The following is a 22,955-nucleotide window of genomic DNA, read 5'->3' on the forward strand; positions in this document are numbered from 1 at the left end:
AAACGGTGGAGAGTCCCAGGTATTTAAACCCTAGTGGGGGTCGTCTCTTAAGAGTCTTTGACCCACTTTTAATCGTGTGAGTCATCACATTATCTTTTTTTACACCTTGGCTAAAGTAAAAAAGGCATGGGTCATTTCCACCAGATGTTTCAGGTAAAACCACAGTATCACGTGACCTGTTGAGATCACCTAACGCAGGTTGTGAGTGCGGGCTGAGGTGCTTGGGAAAGAATGTCAAGACTGTATTTTAGGTGGCTGACTGTGACCTCAATAGGACATATGACCTCTTGGCAAGGTCTCACAGTGGGTTTACCCGAAACCTCTGCTAGCATTGACCTCTGCCTTTTTTTCCACACCTTGGCTCATTTAATGACTCACATGATTAATAATGGTTTTAGCACAAAATGCTTCTTGGATGAGAAGTGCAGTCGCTTTCTTTTCAAGCTTCTTAGACGACCATGATCTGAACGATTAAGAACCTGCACAGACACTTTTAGACGTAATCATTAACATAATTTCTTCTGAGAGAAAGTCCAGTGAAATGCGTGCGTTTACCTGCAGGATGGCCACCTCATTCCTCAGTTGGCTCTCTTGCTTGGTTGGAAAACGAAGCTTGTCGATGACTTTGACGGCCACGTCTCTCCCCGTCTTCCTGTGCTTTCCTGAAGGGAGTTTGTGCAAGTAACAGATTGTTTACATTGTGACAGTAAACTGAATATACATACATATATACTCCATGCACATCATTGTGGCAATTTGTTGCCGTGTTTGGTTATCGCCAAACATGGTGCTGAGTATTATGGCCAAACATCTTCTCTTTGGCTTTGTCCGTCTAATGGACATTGTTCCAGATTTCTTGTGGTTTGCTTAGATGCAACTTTGCAAACCTAAGCGGCGGTGCTTTGTTCTTTTTTTATACAGTTTTACCCTGGCATCCCTTCCTAGCACATCATACTTGTTCAGTCTTTTCTAACTATATTGACATGAACTTTAACAATTAAAATGCTAACTTGTGATACATATACATCTATCTCTACACACCCAGATTTTTATTCCATTTTCTAACACTTACTCTGGACTAATGCTGGCATGAGAAACATCACTTGTGAAAACTGACTAAAACACTCCTTAAAACCTGTAAACAGCCTATTATGTGTCAAATCAGGTCAACTCTAAAAACACATTTTAGCACAGTGCATGATACACAGAGGTTGTGAAATACAATCTTGCTTCTTGTTAGCTTCAAACTTTAGACACCACTGCTTTCAGCAAAGCACTTTAACCATCAAATCAATGGACTGATCAATTCCATTGTCGGATGTAGGTCTCCATACCTCCATACACTACTCCAAATTGCCCAGATCCAAGCACTTCATCAGCAAAAATCTGGTACACTGTGCCAATATCCTGTAGGGATGCAATATTTCATGCATAATGCTTAATGTATAATTGATGTCAATATTGACAGAAGTTACTTAATTAGACCACAAGTCATACCACATTCTCTTGGATTTGACTGTTGGACACAGATATGCTGACAGAAGCTTGTCCTGGAAAAGAAAAACAGTGATAGGAACAAAGCATAGGTTATGCAGTGTAATAGTTCTAAATTATGTCTTTTCATCTTGGCAATACAATCTTCCACAAAACAATTTCATCAACCTGTTTCTCAACTTACTGTGAGGCATGTTCCCCGCAGCTGGCGGTGCGTCCTGAAAGATGACTGGCATAAGGGCCTGTCGAATGGCGCTCTCCCATGCTTTTGCCACCTCACGTCCAATGCCACTGTTGGGCGCCACCTGGCTTGGGGAGGGAGGTGTCTGTGGGACAGTCTGGGGGTGGCTTTGGGTCACAGAGGGGAGGGTGTTGGGATCCTCCCCTACAAAGTAGCACATAGTGGCTGTGATAAGCTCAAAGCAGTGGGGATTGGTGCCTTGGGAGACGAGACTGAAGTTAGAAGCAGGACGCAACTCCAGGATCTCAGAAAGAGGGATCTCCTGCAGGTGGATGAATGAACGGGTTAGCAAAAGAAAAGGGCTGCAGACTTTAAATGAATCTTAGCTTGTTAAGACAAAAGCTGTCGTTACCTTGTAGTATTTGTTGGAGGTGTTATTCTGGAAAAGGATGATGCACTTACAGTCCAGACGCCAGTAGTGCCTCTTTCTCTGTTGGGGGTTGGAGTAGGGTGAGATGTTGGGATGGGACAACAAAAATGAGCGTGGTGTGGCGAGGACAGAGTATAAAGGATGGGGCATGGAGCGGGGGGGTAAATTTCAGGAATGAAAAGGGGATGTCACCAAATGCCAAAGGAGAAGAAGGATGAAAAGGAATTTAAGCTACCAGATGAACAGGTGGGAATCGAGAGAAAGAAAAAGTGAAGGAAGAGTGTTAGTTCAGCCAGTGAGGGGGAAAAAAAACAAGGAAAAAACAAAACAAAACAAGTAATGAAAAGGTAAATAAATTGCCCTAGAAAGTCAAATATAGATTTTAGATCTTAAGAGAAAGAAGGCAGGAAATGGATTTTAGGTTGAAATTATTATATCTGCTGAGTGCTTCAGCCTCATACACAGAAATATTACAGAAAAGAAAGAAATAAAGTGCATGAAAGCGGGCACCTCATCAAGGTGGAAATGGCTGCACAACAAGCTGCTAGACAGAAAAAATAGATGTCTAGAAGGAATTTATTGCCATAAATCATAGAAGAGAAAGTGAAGAAAGTGAGTTCATGCATCTACAATAAATTAATTTAAGTCTCCAAGTGTTCCACTACTAGCAGAATTTCAGAGTGGTTCATGTATAGTTTTTAGAAAGAAGGCAGTACAGGAATCATGGGTAGTGTTTTTACCAGTGTGTCTTTATTGCTGTAGTGAACCATCCACCCTTCCTTTATAGCTGTGCTGGATCGACGGGTTGTTTGTCTCACAGACTGTACCACCCTCATTAAAGGGATGTAAACACTAGAAGGAAAAGGACAGCATTAAGGTAGTCAGCAGGTAAAATATGAGTTTAATTACATTTCTATCAGTCTGTCTATAATATTCTTATCCAAAACATCTCACACCTTTGATCTCCATTAGTTCCGTCCTGATTGTTGTCAGGTGAAAAGGAACCAGGGATGCTGCAGGCCTCGTCCGAGTCATCTATTGAAGACTTGTCAGAGCCGTCATACTCGCTGCTAAAGTCCATTGGAACCTCGGGGTCCGCAGTGGGACTCAACATGTCTGAGCCAAAAAACAAACAAGAGAAGGGTTTAAGTGCAGCTTAGCCTTAAATATACTATGAAACAAATGCTATTACCATTCGTCTAATTCTAAAATGCTACAGAAGCTAGTTCACTTTGTTGCAAACCAACACCAAGAATACTTACCAGAGTTACTTCTGTTTTCTGAGAAGATAAAAAGATTAGTATAGTGAGTTTCAGAGCTGTTAGATAAAGTGTTATACTCTCAAGTAATCTAATTCTGACAATGGAAACACATGCTATCAAATCCATGCAGGGTTAACAGAGTAATACACACACACACACACACACACACACACCACAAAAGCTAATACATTCATCTTTACTCACCTCCAATGGTCTCGCCAAGGCAGTCATTAGGAACTTTGTATGCACATCGTTTGTGGCAGTTGAACTTACAATCTGAGAAGATTGCAGAAACAGTTTAGGTAAACCAGAAAGACCAGTGAGCATTCTGCATCCCACTGAAGGTCATACAAAGAAGACACTCTGTTCAGCTGCGCTCACCTTTGCACTGTAGCCCTTGTCGGAAAAGTCCTCTAAGAAGCCTCTTGCAGTACTGGCACACCGTCGGTCGAGTGTATGAGTGAACAGCGAACGTGTGGGGCACCTTTACCTTGCTCATCAGCATCTTGTCGAGATGAACTGGTCGCCCCGTGTAAAAACGCCGGGCGTCGCTAGCTGTCCGTGGCTGGCAGAATAAATAGGAAACAAATTTTTAGCGACAGTCACAATTGTTGAGGTGCTTAAATCAAAACCTTTGGAAGCTATTCAGCCTGTAGCCAAAGTAATTAATTACTTCACTTTTGCTTATAGCCTCCGAACCTTAATAACTGTTGATTTGATCAGTGAATTTGTCAGCAAACAGCTGAGTGACTCTATGGAACATCAGCAAGTGCTTCCCATCTACCCTCCTACAGCCCTCATTATTTATGTAAACAGTAGAAGCAGTATTAAAGTGGCCATGAAGTAAAATGTGTGTTAGGGTTACTAGATTTGGACACTTGAAGCTGTGCTGTAAAACGGATTTGCTTGCAGTTTTAAGAGGTCCTCAATGAGCTTTCAGTCATTTCATATAGATAGCTAGGGGGGGGGGGGGGGGGGGGGGGGGGGAGGAAGGCAACTTAACAAGTGCCAAATGTCAGGCCACCACTAATTACTTTGAGGACCTGTAATCACTAATTTAATGAAAAAGAAAAAAAAACAACCCCAAAAAGAAAATAAATCAGCAGATGCTGCAGGTGTATATGGAATGACCCAGCTACTCACATCTAGAAATTACAGAGCCACACTGTTATGTTTTTTGAGATCTCCCTATTCACAAAAGTCCCTTATAATGAGTTTCTTTTTGCTCCGTTTTTGTTTTCAAACAACACCCAAGGGAAATATGTGACTCCTTAGCTGTTGAATGCGAAACTTTGTTCACCCTCGAGTCGCTGTGTATCTGTCTGTTCTTTGTTGTTGGACGGAGTGTTTACACTGTCTTCAGTTCCTTCTCTGAAAACATCTTCCTATTGTAACTAAATTTCCAGCTGAAAATGGCTTAAAAAACACAGGAGGCTGCAGTTTTGGGTGATAATTAACTCGTCATACGTTTATGATTTTATCTGGTACATCATATATATTAGGGCTGAACGATATATCGCATTTGCGATAATATCGCGACATGATCAAGTGCAATTTTCTAACCGCAAAGGCTGCGATTATACTCTGGACATGTCCAAATTCATGGGCTGCATCCTCCTGAGGCCGCATTTGTAGACCGATTACGTCACAGCGACGCGCCGAAGGCTGTCCAAATTACTACCATATCCCAGAATTCATAGCGCGGCCCAGCCAAACTCCAGTTTCCAACAATGGCGGCCGCTACTAAGTTTTAAAATTACTCATACTAATCTTTCTGGGTCACAAAATAAACTTTTAAAATATTTTCAGGCGAGAAAGTAGTTGTGTAAACATCAAATATCTGCTCGGTTTATCAAGATATCCCATATTTGCAAAAGTGCTTCGACGTTTTCAGAGGCGTCTGCTACCCACCAGCTCGACAGCTAGCCGGGAGCTCGAGGGTTACTGATGCGGCCGAGAACGGCACAACTCCCGGCACATCATTTTCAGATCACCGCGGAGTTTCGCTGCTCGGGTTAAACGTAATATATAAGTCACTTAGACAACCTAAAAATGTTATTGTTGGGCTTTTTTCAGTGTTTTGTTTGTTCGTGAGTAAATCGGTTTGGCTGAGATTAAAGTTATTAGATTAGATAAAATAAAACTTTATTAATCCCCCGGGTGGGTTCCTCCTTGGTTTTCACACAGCTGACTAAACGTCAAACAGAAAACTTATTAAACAGAAGTATGAGACAGTCGAGAATTTACACCAGTGTCTGGTTATATTTTAGATAGCAAGAAGCAGACGGCCGAGTTTATTAAACTCCACCGAGACAGCGGTGACGCTAATCAGAACTAGACCGTCCAATTTCACGCCTTTAAATTTTAAAGGCGTGTTTGTGTGTGTGTTTATACAATTGCTATTATGTTTGCACTTTATGTGTAATGTTACTGACTGCAGAGATCAGTAAGATGTGTGTATTTTTTATTTATTAGTTTTATTTATTTAATATTATTTTTTAATTGAATGACTGTCTAGTAGTTCACAGATGTCAAAAAACTGAGTGTGGTAAAGCCACTGATTTTTTTTTTTTTATGTATATTTCTGCAATCTGCACATTGTACTGACTTTCATTTTAATGTTTACACCAGGGTTCCTTGTCAGCACTTTATGCTCAGATGTTTGTAAGCTAAAAATAAACTATTGTGTATGTTCAAATATACTGTTGTGATTGAAGAAGTTAAATAAAAATGTCAGTCATCAATTCATGCATCACCTCATGTCATCATAACAGAGGTCTGTCTTCCAGGAAAGAACAGTTTAAAATTAATGTAATATAGTATTGGCCATACTATATGATGTATTGCTTGTCTTTGTTTAATAATACAGAAGACAAAGACCTTAAAAAATAATCGCATATCGCATCGCAATCTTGGGGCAAAAAAATCGCAATTAGATTATTTTCCATAATCGTTCAGCCCTAATATATATGCGTGTCCGTGCCAGCATGTGCGTGTGTGGTCTCTCCAATTAGACGCCTTTCCTACTTCTTTTTAAATTGGGAGCCAATAACCAGGGGAAATCAGTCAGTAATAAGTGTTACTGCCCATCTAATTAAATGTTTTTCTACATCTTCTTTGCAAATAGAGTTGCTGAACAGAGGAAATCAGCAGCAGTAAGTATTATAGCCTCAACGGACCTAATCTATTTACTTAAAGTTCACTGATATTGCAGTGCAATGCCCCTTTAGCGGAATGCAGTCAGACAGGAAGAGTTTCAGATGAATATCTCAAAAGCGTACACAGAGAAGGAAAAAAATATTGCTTAATGAAGTTTAATGAAAAGTGTTTGGGAATTAGGAATGTCTGAGGAATCTACTCAGTGTTTCAGAAAATGTGGCACTTGAAAGAATTCTAAAAGTGACTTCAGCATTATGTGGATAAATGAGGCAGTACCATTTGAGTGTGTGAGCGAATAAGACTCGCTTCTTCTGCGCAGGTGGAGGCTGTCCCAACGCTGTACACCGACTCAGTGGTCGAAAGGCGCAGGGACTGGCTGCTGCTCAGCGACGTGGTGGACAGACGCCGTTTGCGAGCCCCACTACAGTTGTTCGGGATGCTGAATGCACAGCGTTTGTGGTAGTTTAGCCCGCAACCTGCAGGGGGCAGCATGCATCCAAGAACGGGGGGAGCAAAGAGATGGACCATATTTACTGAGTGTTCAAATTTGTTTCACCATATGAGCGTCTAGTGCTATTCACACTTCTTCTCATTATTTCCCTCACCATCACATTTCAGTCCTTGTCTAACCAGCCCAAACAGCATTTCTCCACAGTGATCACAGAAAGCCGGGGCCCGGTACGAGTGCACATTGAGCGCGTGGGGCCGAATCTGGAAATCTTCAAACGTAGCTGCCGCTAAAATAGATAACACGTCACATTAGGACAAGATACAATCACGGTATTGTAAGGGAGCAAAATGGAAAACGATTAGATGAATGAGATACAAGCGGGATGGAAAAATAGATCAAGTTTCTGACTGTGGACACGAGGGAAATTACAGCTTGAAACAATGAAAGAACAGATTAGGGTAGTGTAAAGTAGGACCTGTAGTAAAATAAGCAGATAAGGATGAAAACAATGAAGTAATTAAAGATAGATAAGACAAATGGAAAGATGATTTTGTTTTTGATATGGTTATCTTATGGGAAGAGAAGAGAAGAGAAGAGAAGAGAAGAGAAGAGAAGAGAAGAGAAGAGAAGAGAAGAGAAGAGAAGAGAAGAGAAGAGAAGAGAAGAGCTTACCAGAGAGCACTACCTCCACCAGATCTCCCTCCTGGATTTCGCTGGCAGCTTTAACTAGTTGTAGTATGTTGTTGGTAGATGTGTCATGCTTGAACAGCAATATCTTGTCATAAATGCCATAAAAGCCGCACTCTGGGAACTAGAAAATACAAAAACAGAGGTTAGGAGAATCAACTGCAGCCAAGGCAGAACCCTGATTAAGTCGTATTTCATTCAAAATAATGAATGACAAATAAATGACTCAGCTCCTGAAACTAGAAAGATGGTGAATGGACATTTGCTGTAGGACAAGACAAACTTTATTTAGTCATTCTGTTTTTTTAATTTTAAATATAATATACAAGGATAGCATTTTTATGACCCTTCAAGGAAAACAAATCTTGAACATTGTGTCCACTTTGATCCCCTTTAAAGACAGACGACTGAATTTCAAGCAAGGCCTCATTGTTGCCAACACAGACCACTCAACACACCAGCCTATTTTTAATGCTACTAAATAAAGTATCTAAGGGTTGGCTGTTAGAGTTTCTGCTAGCAATGCAAATTTAGTCCATTATGTACTTAAAGCTACAACTTAAGTCACCTCATTCCATTTGCCATTAACAGTAACAAGATCTGTTATAAGATTCTCCCGCTATTATAAAGTGTGAACATGTCTATGCATGTTCTCAAGCTTAACTTCTACTGTATGTCTCCAACTAATTCTAGCATGCTCTGCTATGTAACGCTGCAGGGATATATAACTGCCAACACGCAAACACATGCTGATTCTATCGCTGTTAAACAAGAAACACAAGCTGATTTCCACAAATCAAGCAAGTCGGTCGACATGGAAGGCAAGACAAAGGAGAAACTTTATCCCCTTTTCCTGTCAGTCGCACAATGGCACACACAAGCGCGCATAGGTGTTTCCATGAAGTTCTTTCAGAGATATGAGGGATGAGCGTGTCAATCAGAAGTCAGCAGAGCGAGAGAGGCTGTCATAGGGAAACCCTGCTCTCTTGAATAGTTAATGCAGTCTGGCTCACTTCAGTGGCCACGCCACACAGGACACCAAAGAAAGAGAGGGAGCAGGACCTTTGTGTGCTTTTATAATAATTTGTTTTTTTAAGTAAGCATAAATGAAACCAGAAAGATGAAGAGAAACAAATATATAAAAAATAAACACACACACACACACTCTTTGCCGCTTCTGGCTAAGTTCTAATCGCTTACAGAAAAGGGAACCCAGGTCTCCAACTTGAAACAACACAATGACACACACACACAACCACCACCAGACACACCCTCTCTTCTCCCCCCTCATTTCCCTTTTTTTCCCCTCCTCTGCACATAGACAGTCTGCCTCTGTTTCCCCAACAGCCACTCCACATCACCACATCTGAAATCCAGGCCTGGCCTTTACTGCTGCCAAGCTACACAGTGAGTTCACCACGCCCCGACATTGGCCTGCTGCTACTGACCACACAGTCAACAAAAAGTCACAAAAAGCACATATAGTGGCATTTACTTAAAGGTCTCCAGCATCCACTGCAACCAGAAAAGTCACAGGTATAAGGGCTTGAACATTAGACATGAACACACACCCTTGATTTAAAAACAAAAAAAACCCATAGTTGGTAATTCTGTCTGGCTTTTTATGTTGGGCAAGGAGCTTTTAAGATTTTGTTTGTGATAAGAGTGGTGAGAGTGAACTAAAACAAAAAAGCCACAAGCCTTAAATACAGAATAAAGTTCAAGATAGTACAGTTAGAACAAGACTGAACAAGTATGGCTTTTTTTGAAGGGTTACCAATCAGAAAACATCTTCTCTCTATTAAGAACAAGGCAGCACAGCTTAGCTTTGCAAAGGTGCATCTGAACCTTCCAGAGCAATGTCCCCTGGATAGATGAGACCAAAGTGGAGCTGTGTTGCCGTGATGCACGTGTGCCACCAAACACGGCATATCCGCACAAACAACTGTTGAGCACGGAGGTGGGAGAGTGATGATTTTGGCTTGTTTTGCAGCCAAAGGATCTGGACAGCTTGCAGACCGTGAACTTCTCTGATACCAAAGTATTATAAAGCTTGAAACAATGGAGTGGATGCAGAAAAATAAAATAAAAAATTCACATGGCTGTCGTTTTGGTTTTTATGGGGCATCCTTTCCTAAAGTTTCAGTGTTGATGTATACACTGAAACGGTGGATTAAAAAAAAAAAAAAAATACCTACACCAGAATTTTGAGAGATGTCCACCCCAGGAGACGGGTTTCACAGGCAGTGAAGCGGCTTCGTCACTCACAAATGTAGCTTTACCAGGGACCGTATTAAAGGTCCTTCTTTTTAGTCAACTAACCAAGTGGATGCTGGCGTGAGGGTGGGACCCTATTTGAACAACAATAGTGGTGAAAGCAGGAAGCTTTCTGCATAGCTTTATGTGAGGTTCAGTAAAAAGAGTGAGGCATAGCATTCTCATTATCACTACTACATCTCATGTCTGTTTAGTTACTATGAGAAAGAAAAACAGTGGAGACGTAGTCTTGAATATTAGTTGCTGTGAAAACACTTCTACTAATCGTGCAGATTACAAACGAAATGTTGCAATTTGACGGTTTCAATTACAACAATTGCAATTCAATTGCAATTGTTGTAATTGAAACCATCTTAATGTTCTTAATGTTTTTATGGTTCGGTTTTTGTTTGTTCAGTTTTCTAATTTGACTTAAATGACCCTTTATTCCCAACACTCTGGCACAGCAGTTTTTGGCTTTGAGTCAAGCCGACGTTGCAGATACAAATGAGCAGAGGCTCCAACCTTTCCCTAAGTACAGACTTAAAAACCCGCAATCACACACAGATTGATGTCTGATGGGAGTGAATCATGTAATAGCTACATGCATCGGTACCAGGGATTGCCACAACTAAGACCAACTGCAGCCATTAGTAATTACAAAACACCCACAGAGCCCAGATCAGAGGAGACTCCAAGCTCTTTCCAAATCCACAGACAGCCGTCTTCTATGAGCCCCGTGACGCTATTTGATGCCAGCCTCTCTGCGATTAACCTCACGCTGTTGATGTCACAGCTCGCCTCTTAGCAGGCAAATCAAGGCAGCTAGTCATATTATTCTGCACATTGTACCGTCCAAAACATACACAATGCAATAATCATAACTGCAGCTGCCACGTCTCTGCACACCACAAGCCTTTACAGATAGGCTGAAAAGCACAAAATCCAAGCTCCGTAAAACCACTGCTACCTCAAAAGAAAAAAAACTCATTTTCTTTTTCTTGTAATGGTGGAATAAGAATAAAGTACCACAAATAATTTTCATCTATGTCAGCATGCTGAGAAATTTAAACATTTGCCTTACAATCATACACTGTATATTTTGCTGTGAGGTTAAAAGCTATATTCTTACAAGATGTGGAGTCTGAATATATCTGTTTGTGTACCTTGTGTGCACAAACACCTGATGGTATTGTAGTATATAGTTAGATGTAGTATAGTGTGATGAGGTTTGGCTGCAGAAGGAGTGGATCTGTAGCTGCTTTCTCTGAGGTACCAGGGATCAGGTTGCCTAGTGTTCCCTCTACTATTCAGGTCAATGAAGCCATTATGAGTGAAATGAATTATGAACTAGGATTTCTTTATGTCCCCTGCCTTTGTTTTCCCGTCACCTTTAATTTCCTCTTCAATACTAACTGTCCTTTAATGGCCTCTTTTATTGATTAGTCTTCCTTCCTCCTTTTTTTCTGTCTACACACTGATGAGAAACAGGACAGCAACTGCCTTATAAAGTAAACTAATAAAGGCCGACATTTTCTTTAGTGTGGTTCACACCCTCTCACTCAAGGTGATGTCACGGTAAAGTTGGAAGATAGATCTCTCACTTCATCACTGACTTGACTAACACACTTTGTTCAGAAGGTTTGATTCGTGATCTAATCGGGACATTATTAAATAACAGGCTATATGATAGCACACAGTTACGGTAAAAAAATAAATAAATTTTCGATACTAAGATTTTATGGACACAATAAAAAATAATCTGGACCTTAACAGGTCTTAAAAGTTAGTAAAAACAACCTGAAATAAACAACAAAAAAATTTAATAAAATCACATATTAGATCATATCTCAACCCTATGGAGGCACCATTAATAATGAGCAACAAGGACTATTGAGTACTAAACGGTGTCACGACAGCGGTTTCTTTCTGCAAGACAATGCCAAATCATATTCTGCATGTTTGGGAAAAAAAAAACAAAAAAAAACACATGGCTTCGTGGTAAGTCTGGTGCTAAGCTGCCTTGCAGTCCAACACTGTCACTGACTGAAAACATCTAAAACATGCTACTGATACACATCTGTAGATTGCTATAACAACCTGTAATAACAAATAGTGTCTTAAGAAACAAACTGTTTTAATTTTTTCAATCAAAGACTAACTCACAGCAAGCAGCCTCACACGGATCAATTGCTGCTCTCATGTAAGCGGTGGCATTACATGAACAGATGTGGTTGACAGGAAGCTGTTCAAGTAGTTTCAGAAGGCAATCGTGAACAGCCATGTATCTAAATTCATAACCCAAACAATGCCACATCAACTTTTTTGTTGATGTGGGCCTTTGTGTGCTGTTGCAACTTTCAACTTTAATGAGAGCAAGAGATGATTTTTTTTTTATATTATATATATATATATATATATATATATATATATATATATATATATATATATATATATATATATATATATATATATATATATATATATATATATATATATATATATATATATATATATATATATATATATATATATATTTTATTTATTTATTTTTAAACCACATTACACAGGAACACAGACTCACACACAAAATGATTCAAACATAATAAGTGATGTGCTCTTTATACACAAAGCATCTCAGTTTGTGCCCTCACACAGATACCATCAAAGTATTGGCTTTTGGGAAATTTTAGCTTGGAGAGAAAAAAAAGAAACAAACAAAAACAAAACCCAGACACATGCACACTTGAGGTCACATCAATGCTTGCCATTTCCTCTCTTACTTTATTTCCTTGTCAATCACCTCAGGTTTTGGTCATATAAAGCAGGTCACATGCACAGTGGTAAAGAGAGCAATTTTTATCTGACATCAAACAAGTGCAGGCAGTTTAGATCATTTTTTCAAATATTCTACAAGTTTTTCAAACTCTAGAAGGGACGAAAAACTTTATTTTGCTTAACTTAATACCCCTTGTACACATCGGCTACTTTCGCCTCCTCTAATGATGAGTTGTTCTGAGGAATGAATGAAAGACGAGCCAAAATTTATTCTACTAAAACAGCAGCAGGAGCAGCAGCACGTAGATTTTATTTCATGTTTTATTTGAGTAAGCACATCGGCTACAGGTCATTACAATCTAACCAAAGCATTACTGCATACGTGTAAAGCATTACCACTGATGTCCAGTTCAGTCAGCGCCATTTCAAAGTTGAGGTTATGTCAAACAGCTACAGAACAGTGCTTCTAAATATAGACCCTCTTTATATAAAAGGCACTGCATGTGTGAAGAACAGAGACTTTTATGTCCTGCTGAGTTCGCTAGTTGCTTCTGCTTTTCATCTTCCCCATCACTTCCCCTCCTGAAGCTCTGCACCAGCCATCATCGACCACCAAGCCACGCAAGAATGTATGCTCGGGTATGCACAATGAATGCAGCCGCTTCTTCGGTGCCAGCTAGCCATAGCTATGCAGCTTACAAACAGCAAATTTCGATCTTTATCCTCCTCACTTTTACTGCATTTGACAAAGCTTAGATGTTGTGAATTCACTGAATGTGCATGATGCTTCGCGAGAAATGATGATTGTTAATTTTGTTTCAGACAATACAGGGAAACTGCAAAACCTCAGACAAACAAACAAAGAAAAAAAAACTATTCTGACTACCTTACGGCAGGAAGCTCTGCATCAATCATTTTACATTACTATTGCAGATTTTTATTAACTCAACTTAACTTGGTGGATTAAATGAATTAGAGGCGGCCATGTTTTAGGACTAATAAGAGAAATATTATCCTTTTATTTCAATTTGTTGTTATCGCCACAACAGGAAATTGCAAACTTGGCATGAGCATATGGTTTATAGCTTTTTGAAGGTGTAAAGGATGTATAAACATAAAATATGGGCCTGAGGAAGGAGAGTAAGACATGTTCAAATAAGGCACTTAGAATTGTCACTGAATACACAAGCACAGACACATGCACACACACACAAATGAAAGTGTTAAGTCAAAGACAAAAAAAAGTTTCCAATTTTATTTAAAAAACTAACCATGTAGTTTAGACAAAAGCCACTGAATTTCCCTAGCTGCGTATGCAAAGAACACCAGTTGTGACCTTTTGGCAACACGGCTGAATAATTTTCAAAACAGCATTAAGAGCAACACACACAACATAAAAAAACCCAAAACACCGCAGCTCTTCAGAATCAGCTGGGCCAATCTCCAGTGACAAGAACTTGGACGTCAGCGTCGCTGTGTACACCGCATGCTCTGTAAACAGTGTGACCTCCATAGCCTTACATGGTCCTCCACAGTGATGTGTTTCTGCAGCAGAAGCTGGCTATCACAACAGGAACCCGATCCAGGCGTTTTATAGCAGACAGGAAACATGTTGTATCCCTTCAAACAACACACATTGTTTGAGCATCCACATCTTGCTGTGTAACCCTCCCCCCAAAAAGTGCACGTGTGCGCGGACGCCACACTCTTGAGAATGAGGGTGATAATGGGTGGAGGTACACCTGTACTTCACTTTCTGCTTTTTTATCTCAGTCAGACACACCCCTGAGGCTGCACCATAAATCCCACCATCCTTGTTAACATGTCAGGCACGGGACTCTGTAAGGACCCCATCTTTTTGAAAATGATGAGGTGTTTAATGAGGGGCTGCCATGGCAACGGGCACGTAAAGACGTCAACGTTTCTGCCCTCATTAGATCCTAACAACAAGTTGGTGTAGCGCAGGAATTTTTCCTTTTGTGCTGACAGCGTTCGTGATGGAACAAACGCGTTACTGTGCTGGTTGTTCTATTTTTAACCCCAGTGAGGTCACATGCTGGTGAAAAGATGGAGTCCACAAAAAAAATAAATAAATATGATAATCATCCCTGCTCTTTACAGTGCACCATGCTGGATTTAAAGAAAAGAAAGCTGTGGTCTCTGAAACACAAATGTCACATAATAAATTGCAGGAGTGACTGACAGCTCTGTGCCAGGACTACAAGGAATTAAGCAAAACCCATGACGTCAGCTAACCGCTGGGCTTGGCAGACATAAAGAAAGAAAGCTAAACAAGGATGAGTAAAAGAAGCACAAATGAAATGTAAATAACGCAGTAAAGTAAACTATGCCCTCATGCTGTCACTAGAATTACGTCCAAGTAAATCACTTGTGAACAGTGGGGAATTGTCTGAAATTTCCGGCTTCTTCTAGAAAGTCTCATCTGTTTAACTGTTAAAGTGTGAATGTGACTGCATACACACATGTCGTAAAAGATTCAAAGCAAGTCAAGAGATTTTGCATCAAGATTATCAGTGGAAATAATGAAAATCGTTTTACTATCATGATCTCTGCAAAAGGCACACTGAAGGTCAGATGCAAAAGCTTCTTTCTTCCTGGATTTGATGAGCTTCCTGTTTGAAACGTGATACTAGGAAAGCATTTTGAGCATCGAGTAACCTAATATGAATAAACATCTACTGGCAAACAAAGGTTGCTTTATTTATTGCATGAGCCTGAACATTGAAGACAAGCAAAATGCAGTGAATCTGTGCCAGTCTGAGTGGCTGCTTAAACAAGTAGGGCGAGATTTGCCAAACAAATGATTGAGGAAATCTCTTCCAAGTAACATGCTCTGCACAGATGCCCATATACTTTTCTTACTTTTACTGGATTAACTTTTAAAAACTAAGAAAACTAAGTCATCTGTGAGATTTCTACAGTAGTCAGTAGTAGTCTTCACACAGTCTTTTTGGTCAGCTATGACTTACTGCTGATTAATTGTAAAATTACTGGTGATTGGTTAGATGCTGATTCCCAGCATGGATTTTGAACAAAAACTTAATGTAAGCCTCTGAATTAGTACAGCTTCGGTGGTACTGCCTGACTCATGCTTTTCTGGTAAAGTGTTCTTGTGTACCCATGTAGTCCTGGAAAGCAAAGCCATCAAGTTTACATTCCCGGCGTGCTGGTTTCTAAATACCACAGATTTCTGTGTAAACCAGAGAAACTGGAAGGGGAGGGAGTGCGAATCATCACATTCACACATCAAGCACATAGATTATAACATACACGCAATAAAGTTGGAAAACACTTAATCATAAAGATCATCACAAAAAAAATCATTAAGCTAATGACGCACAAAAACTGTTGTTAGGCACTCTTGTGCATGATATTAAAAGTGCATGCAGCACATAGATCAAGCTAAAATAAACGAAAATGGTAAAAGGTTATGTGTAATGTGTGTGTCTGTGTGTGTGTACAGGAGCGCAGGGACAAAGCATCTCATTCTGTTCCAAGCATCACGGAGGATGGAGAGGTAATTTGAGAGCCGTAACCAGGCATGAGAGAGGGGTCTGGGGATAAAGGAGGCGCACACTACTCTTTCTGAACCAGTCTTTTGTTGGTAGCAGCTCCTGTCTGCATCAACCACCACCCTTCTCCTCCTCCTCTCCCTTTCCTTGGCACAGGTCTGGGAAGGTAAGCCGACTGAAACACCGGACCCAATCCACTCTGCGTGCAACTTACTGATTCATGACAAGAAGCCGGCGGGGGGGGAACAGGGCTTCATCTGACTCAAATAGCCAATTGTAACTCATTAAGGAAGAGCCCCAAAAAATATGTTTCAAAATAGATAAATAAATAAAAATGAAAATACAAACAAATGTTTGTTTGTATTTTAACTACATGCTGATGAAGATCACTGGACTGAAAGTAGACGGAGCTGAAGATTCCTTTCTGATTGCATCATGAAAAACTAGCTTAGCTAGCTCTTGTATAAACCTTAAGTAACATATTGTCTCCACATAACTGACAGAAATGACTCATTCACAGTGATGATCATGTCGGAATAGGAGGAAAGCTGGGAATTTCTCTGCATGACTGCTTCTGAATTACAGTGTGACGTTCCAGGATCTCGCTGCGTGCTACAATCCCCCAAAGTTCTGGAAAAGATAACTCCTTTAAATCCAACTCTAACATGACACCAACAGCAAACGTGCGACTCATAATTGACAGAAACGATGCATTCTCCCTCCAGTGTGTCAAACAGAACCGTCACTGAGACACGCACAAGGTGGGTTGGGTTTCTTTTGCTTTTTGCTTTGTCACAATGGCTGTAGCAGCGCTGGACAGCGAGACGTAACAGTTCATATTTAATGTGGGTCAAAGTCCGCATTTGGAGATTAGAGCCGTAGCGGTATAATAAGTCATAAGTTTCATAACCAATGCTTGGACCTGTGTTTAATTTATTTTACACTCACCGACTTGTTTTTTTTTCTGTCACCCTTTTTACTTTCATTTCTCGTTAGGTTTAAGCACCAAAAACTACTTGGTTAGGTTAAGAAAAAGATTGTGGTTTGGGTTTAACCAGCCCCTTTGCATCACTAACCCTATATGCTAGGGGTCCTTTACAACCATCCCTATGTCGGGAATGAGACCCACAGAACTGATGCAGAACACCACCTTGTGCCTGTCCTTGATACACCAGCGATTCTCTATTCTCCTTTTCTTTCCTCTTTACAATCAGTTTCCCTAATCATCATTACTCAACTTGCTCTGAATACACCATAAGAAGTTCTCCAGAGAAAAAGCACACATGCAATGGCCCGTGTGAGGACTGTTTGTACATTCCCCATGTGCCAAGAGTGCCATGGGGACACAAACACACAAAGCTGCATGCTGAGGGCCACAATGGGCCACATTACTGCGCTCTGAGTCATCCCCCTCCTCTTTTTTTGTCTGTCCCCTCTCCTCTCTTCTTTTCCCCATTTTCCTCTCCCCATGTGTTGCCTGGCTTTAGCACTGAAGTGAAAGAGCAGAAGAAAGAAAAAGCCAGAGGCTAAACACTGAACTCCAGTCATATGATAAAAGTGTGGCCACACATTTATAGAAATGAGTTGGTGTTGCTTCTGCTCTTACAAAGCCTGTTTTTCATAGAAAATGAATAAAACAAATCAAGAATCCGCTTAAACATACTACGGTAAACCTTATTTGCTCTGCCCACATGCCTGTATGCACACTCTTGTCACATGACACGTGCAATGGGTCAGTGAGCTATTCTGCATCCTACACGACTGCAATGACATCTATGATACACAAATTCATAAATCTATGATTATCCTGATTATTATTATTTCAAACAGTTCTTATACCACTATAGTACTCGTGTGTGCATGAAAAGGACAAAGGCCTGTAACTGATCGTTAATGTTTGCTACGATCGGTAAAATATCCATTTAATGATTGAGGTGTGATCATTATACAAGGCACAGATAAAGCATTTGGTGTATATATTCTCTATATATCTCATGTTGAGAGCTGTGTGCTTCTTACACTGACACTAACCCCAAATTCCCGTCAGTACTGATGTCATGTGTTTACCTACTGAGGCAGGACTTAACCCAAACATCATGGTTGGGTTAAATTAGACTCTTCCATAAAGTAAACCATGTTAAAGGCTTCTCTTTCATTTTCAGGGTTACCAGAAGGCCATTTAATATATGATTTATTACCTGAAATTGAATTACAACAGAAAAGGAAGAACATGTGTTTGTGAAACTTCACAAATTCATGTTCCAGTAGACAGGAAGTTCTCTTTTGAAACAGCACTGGCAGTAGAACTTTGTTGTGTTTTATTGCTTTACAATGACATGATATGTTAACCTTTTATATATCGTCTTATGTTTTATTGTGAAGCACTTTGTGATTTTTATACAAATGCATTTTATTTACTTTTAGAGACAGGGCTCATTACTGAGAACAAAAAGAAACTATATTCCTAATAATCAGAAAATTGTTTCCCTTATTCTTAAGAGGGTTGTAGGGGTGCTGGTGTCCATCACCCTGGACAGGTCCCTAATCTGACCGAGGGCTAACAACAGAGAGACAGAAAACCATTTGCACTCACAATCACACCAACACATCTGAAATAGTTTCCCCTCCCCCCCGTCCAAGAGATTCAAGGGATTTGATTTGGCCATTATCTATTCTTTCATGTGAACAATCTCAACAGCAAATCAGGTTTCAAACACACGAAAGAAAAAAAAAAAAAAATCTCCTTCTTTCATCCCACCTCTCATCTTCTCTCTCTGATAACTATCCTCCTCACTGCACTGCAGGCAGAAGCGTGTGCTTTGAATAATCAAATGCTCCTGTGCAGGCTAAGCTTCCCCTACACCAGCAACAGCTAGGAGACACCAGGCACAGTCAGTCATGCAAAGCTGTTCCGCTATTACGCAAATCAAGGGGGGTGAGAGCGATGGGTTTAGGTAAGGTGAATATATATACACATACATACACATATACACACACATACACATGTGTATGTGCAGGTAAACCCCTTTGAAAACACTAGCTCCTTTATAGTAATAAAGGTTTAGCTGACGTTGGTCACAGTGAGATCAGAGCATTTGGCTAAGGCTGCTTAAACTGGTGAGCTGCTGCATTATTTTCACTCAATCATTAAATGTCGTAAGGCAGGGTTTGTTCTTTCACCTGCACGTCCACCTGCCAGTGTCTTGCTAATTGACAGGCATTTATTCACAGACCAACAAAGGTTTGTTCTGATAAGCAGAGTGTATTTGCCCAGGAGCTCAGACACATACGGGAGGCTTTTTAATAATCTAAGCAGCAAGCTAAAACCCACACAACATTAGATCACTACAGTGAATGAAAGTGTAACTGTAGGGTGGCCACTGCTTTCACCTTCAACAACGCTCAACAAGGAACTGTGCCATTTCATATGAGTATTATGGCCTTGTTTGTCACACTGGGCCTTTATCTGGAAAATCAGGGCCAGCTGTTGAGTTACTTTACACTGGTGTGTGCGTCTCTGTGTGTTATACTTGTATAAGTAAGTGAGGTAAACAGGAGGTGGTGTGTACGATCCCATTCCCAGGGCCAAACTTCTTCTCCAGGGAGGGAGATAAAGCAGCAGCCCCTTCCAAAACGGAGATGGAAACAATGGCCAGGGCTGGGGCTCTCAGTCGCAGCTGTATGCGTGTATATTTTTTTGTGTGTGACACACAAAGCGTGCATGTGTGTGGCTCCATATACTTCTGTTTTTAAGGAATGGACTGGTACTTCAATGGCAGTTTTCTACTCGGTTTAAGCACTCAAAGCCATTTCTACTACAAGGTTTGTTCAACCAATCTCAAACACATTCATGCACTGCTTTTATATATAGCACTTTAACAGTAATTCCAACAAATCTAAAAGATTTCACAGCAGCGCGACTCCTTGCAAACACTGCTGGATCCCACATTGTTCAGTGCGTGTTAAGTGTGTCACCGCGGATTAGATCACAGACGTGTTTAACAATCCGGTAATGTGACACAGTTGACGCTGACGGGGCTCGACAGGTTCTCGCTTGTGTTCGCATGCTGACTCTCACACACTGTTACACACCCAGTGACGTCAAGCCAGATTGTACTGCATCTACTTAATGACGAAATTCAACAAATTGTCTTCGTTGGAAGAAAAGACACGTTTAACTACTGCGGCACGCCTTTTGTCAAACTAGCTGAATGAGGCCGCCATGGGGGGGGGGTAACAAGGACATTTGACTTATTTCCTAGAAAGTATTAATGTTCAAACCACTATTCTCTTATTGCAGACAAAGCAGAATGTTTCGTCTGCAACAGAGAAAACAAATAAAAACAAAACAAAAAAACATGACAAAACAAAAACCCTGATACAAAGATCAGCCTGCAGGTAGAGGTAGTGGCAGAAGGTAGAACCAAAGAGATTACAGTGAATGAATGGTGGATGGGATGCAGTGGGAAGGAGGAGGCTGAAGATAAGGCAGGGAGTGAAGATGAGTGGATAAGAGAGGAAATACAAGATCAAAAGGCAAAGAGGGAAGAAGTCCAGGAGGTTGGTACCCTGAAGACAGTTAGCAGAAACAGCTGTTGTTACAAAAGGAAAGGAGTTCTGTCTATAATTTTAAAAAGATGGCAGAAACCTGCACGGAAAAGGGAAAGTAAATCATGAAAGATCAGAAAGGAAAGTGGTTGAGGCCTGTCCAACAAGACCAAATGCATGAGTGCCGCCACAGCATATGGCTGAATGAAGACAGACTTCTGATTTCCAGGCCACATTATCAGGTCGTCCTCCATCAGGAGTAGAGGGGTTGCACTACATAGGATCTTAGATTCATAGCACTGTTTGGAAAAGTTTAGAAACAACATAGTGCTTGTGACTAAAGGCAGCATTGTGTTGCTGGCTGAGGTTAATGCTCCGATCTGGAGACTCGAAAAAGCAACAGAATTGTAATTAAGATGGGGTGTTGTGTTGGAAGCGCAGCATGCTTCTCCAGTCAGAAGTGAATGGAAAAATGTGTCAATGGAACACAAGGAGGGATCCTGTGAATAAACAGAGTCTATGACTCACCCTTTCTGGGATGGGAGAGATGACCGTAGGTGGGGGTGGCGGTGTGGATACCAAACTACCTTCACTACCTCCCAAATCACACCACTGTAGGCATTCATGCAGTCCACCTCATGTCTTGCACTGGTGGTGTTGGCCAAGCCAAGACAAACCACCCATTGTCCAACTTTCCCACCTAAAGCTGCAGCTCCAAACGGGACAGGAATTTTTTTGCTTAGGGGATTTCAGGGATTTCTAATCGTGTGCGCATGCGCGTGCGTGTGCATGTAAGAGAGAGAAAGACTCAACTAATAAGGTCTGACAAGGCTACATGACCCTTTTGTTTCGGTTACATTTGCACATTTTTCCCTCTCTTTTATATAAAAATAAACAGTAAACATCACGCACAGACGAGAAATAACACATTACAATGCACACACCATCTAATCCCCCTCGATCAGAGATTTGTGTTGATTTTCATATAAACTTGAGGCTGAAACACCAGCAGTTACTGTACAACACGCTGTCGCTTACGCTGACATTTGAACAGCAGAGTTTCTTTCACGACTACTACATCTTTACAACTTTTACAAGAAAGGAGCAGCTTGCTGAGGTTGGAGCCTTGGTCAAAAAGAAAGGCGGGAACATCCTCATGCATTACCTTTTATCTTTTAAGGAGTAAACTGAGGAAGAAATGGACAATCCAGCCGAAACGCAGGAAAGCCCCACGCAGGACAAACTAAGCAGAGGTGCAGTTATATTACAATTGACATGACACATCACTACCATATGTAAATAAAGCAAACCATGCTTATCAAGCTTGGGTAATAAGCTCGAAATCAACCAATGCCCTGCTGAAAGAATTATGTCCCATTTACAGCAGGGAAAATATTTAAAGTATAACACCTTCTAGGGCTGCACCTTTTTACCAAATCATTTGGAGGATGCTTGGAAGCTTATGCATCTTCCCAACATTTGGCATCTTTCAGCCAAGACAGCCTGACCAAAGATGTTGAAAACAACAAGACTGAAGCAAAGCAAAAAATAAAGCCAAGCTGTTTCTTTTTTTTTTTTCTAAAGTTTATGCTGTGGCGCAAGAACCACAAAGTGGTACCCAAAATGTGTATTTATCATTCTGCTGTGGAAACAACATTCCTCTCTCTGTCAGAAAAAGCAGACACGATTCCTTGTTGCCAGTCGCCATATTAGAAAAGCTCTCTGGAAATGTAGCTCTGATAAATTATTTTCATAATTTATTTATTTCACACAGGCCCTGCAGAACACCTCATTTGCAGCTCCTCTGCCTTGCTAGCCTCTTCAGTAATTCAATTTTATTTATGTAGCACCAAATCACAACAGCAGTCACCTCAAAGCGCTTTATATTGTAAGGTCAAGGCCCTACAATAATACGGAGAAAAGCCCAACAATCAAACCCCCTTGGAACGAGGACTGGGTGACAGTGGGATGGAAAAAGCTCCCTTTTAACAGGAAGAAACCTCCAGCAGAACCAGGCTCAGTTAAGGGCAATTAACTTAATCAACCAAATATACCATATAAGCAAATTATGCTCGTGACTCCCACCTCACTACTTCCTGTCTCACATCTGGCTGCTTCCCCAGCTTGTCATTGTGGAGTTAGAGAAAAAGTACATGCAAGGGGAAACACGCATGAA

At 40.7% G+C, this 22,955-nt stretch overlaps 1 protein-coding gene across 3 annotated transcripts in view; it reads right to left on the reverse strand.

Moving 5' to 3' along the window:
• prkd2 (protein kinase D2) overlaps positions 1–22,955 on the reverse strand; it is a 31,577-nt gene that overhangs the window by 4,827 nt on the left and 3,795 nt on the right. For 2 of the 3 annotated variants that reach the window (XM_012917202.3, XM_004543680.4), the window contains 13 exons: positions 7,650–7,788; positions 7,132–7,263; positions 6,803–7,002; positions 3,749–3,932; positions 3,572–3,643; positions 3,368–3,385; positions 3,062–3,221; positions 2,846–2,957; positions 2,088–2,165; positions 1,679–1,997; positions 1,498–1,550; positions 1,335–1,407; positions 556–662 (listed from right to left, as the gene is read on the reverse strand). In XM_012917202.3, the coding sequence (XP_012772656.1) occupies positions 556–662; positions 1,335–1,407; positions 1,498–1,550; positions 1,679–1,997; positions 2,088–2,165; positions 2,846–2,957; positions 3,062–3,221; positions 3,368–3,385; positions 3,572–3,643; positions 3,749–3,932; positions 6,803–7,002; positions 7,132–7,263; positions 7,650–7,788 (1,647 nt within the window). The remainder of the gene's footprint in view (positions 1–555; positions 663–1,334; positions 1,408–1,497; positions 1,551–1,678; positions 1,998–2,087; positions 2,166–2,845; positions 2,958–3,061; positions 3,222–3,367; positions 3,386–3,571; positions 3,644–3,748; positions 3,933–6,802; positions 7,003–7,131; positions 7,264–7,649; positions 7,789–22,955) is intronic. The other variant, XM_012917203.5, reaches the window with a different exon arrangement.

This window comes from Maylandia zebra, linkage group LG14, assembly GCF_041146795.1.
Source record: "Maylandia zebra isolate NMK-2024a linkage group LG14, Mzebra_GT3a, whole genome shotgun sequence".
Taxonomy (NCBI): Eukaryota; Metazoa; Chordata; class Actinopteri; order Cichliformes; family Cichlidae; genus Maylandia; species Maylandia zebra.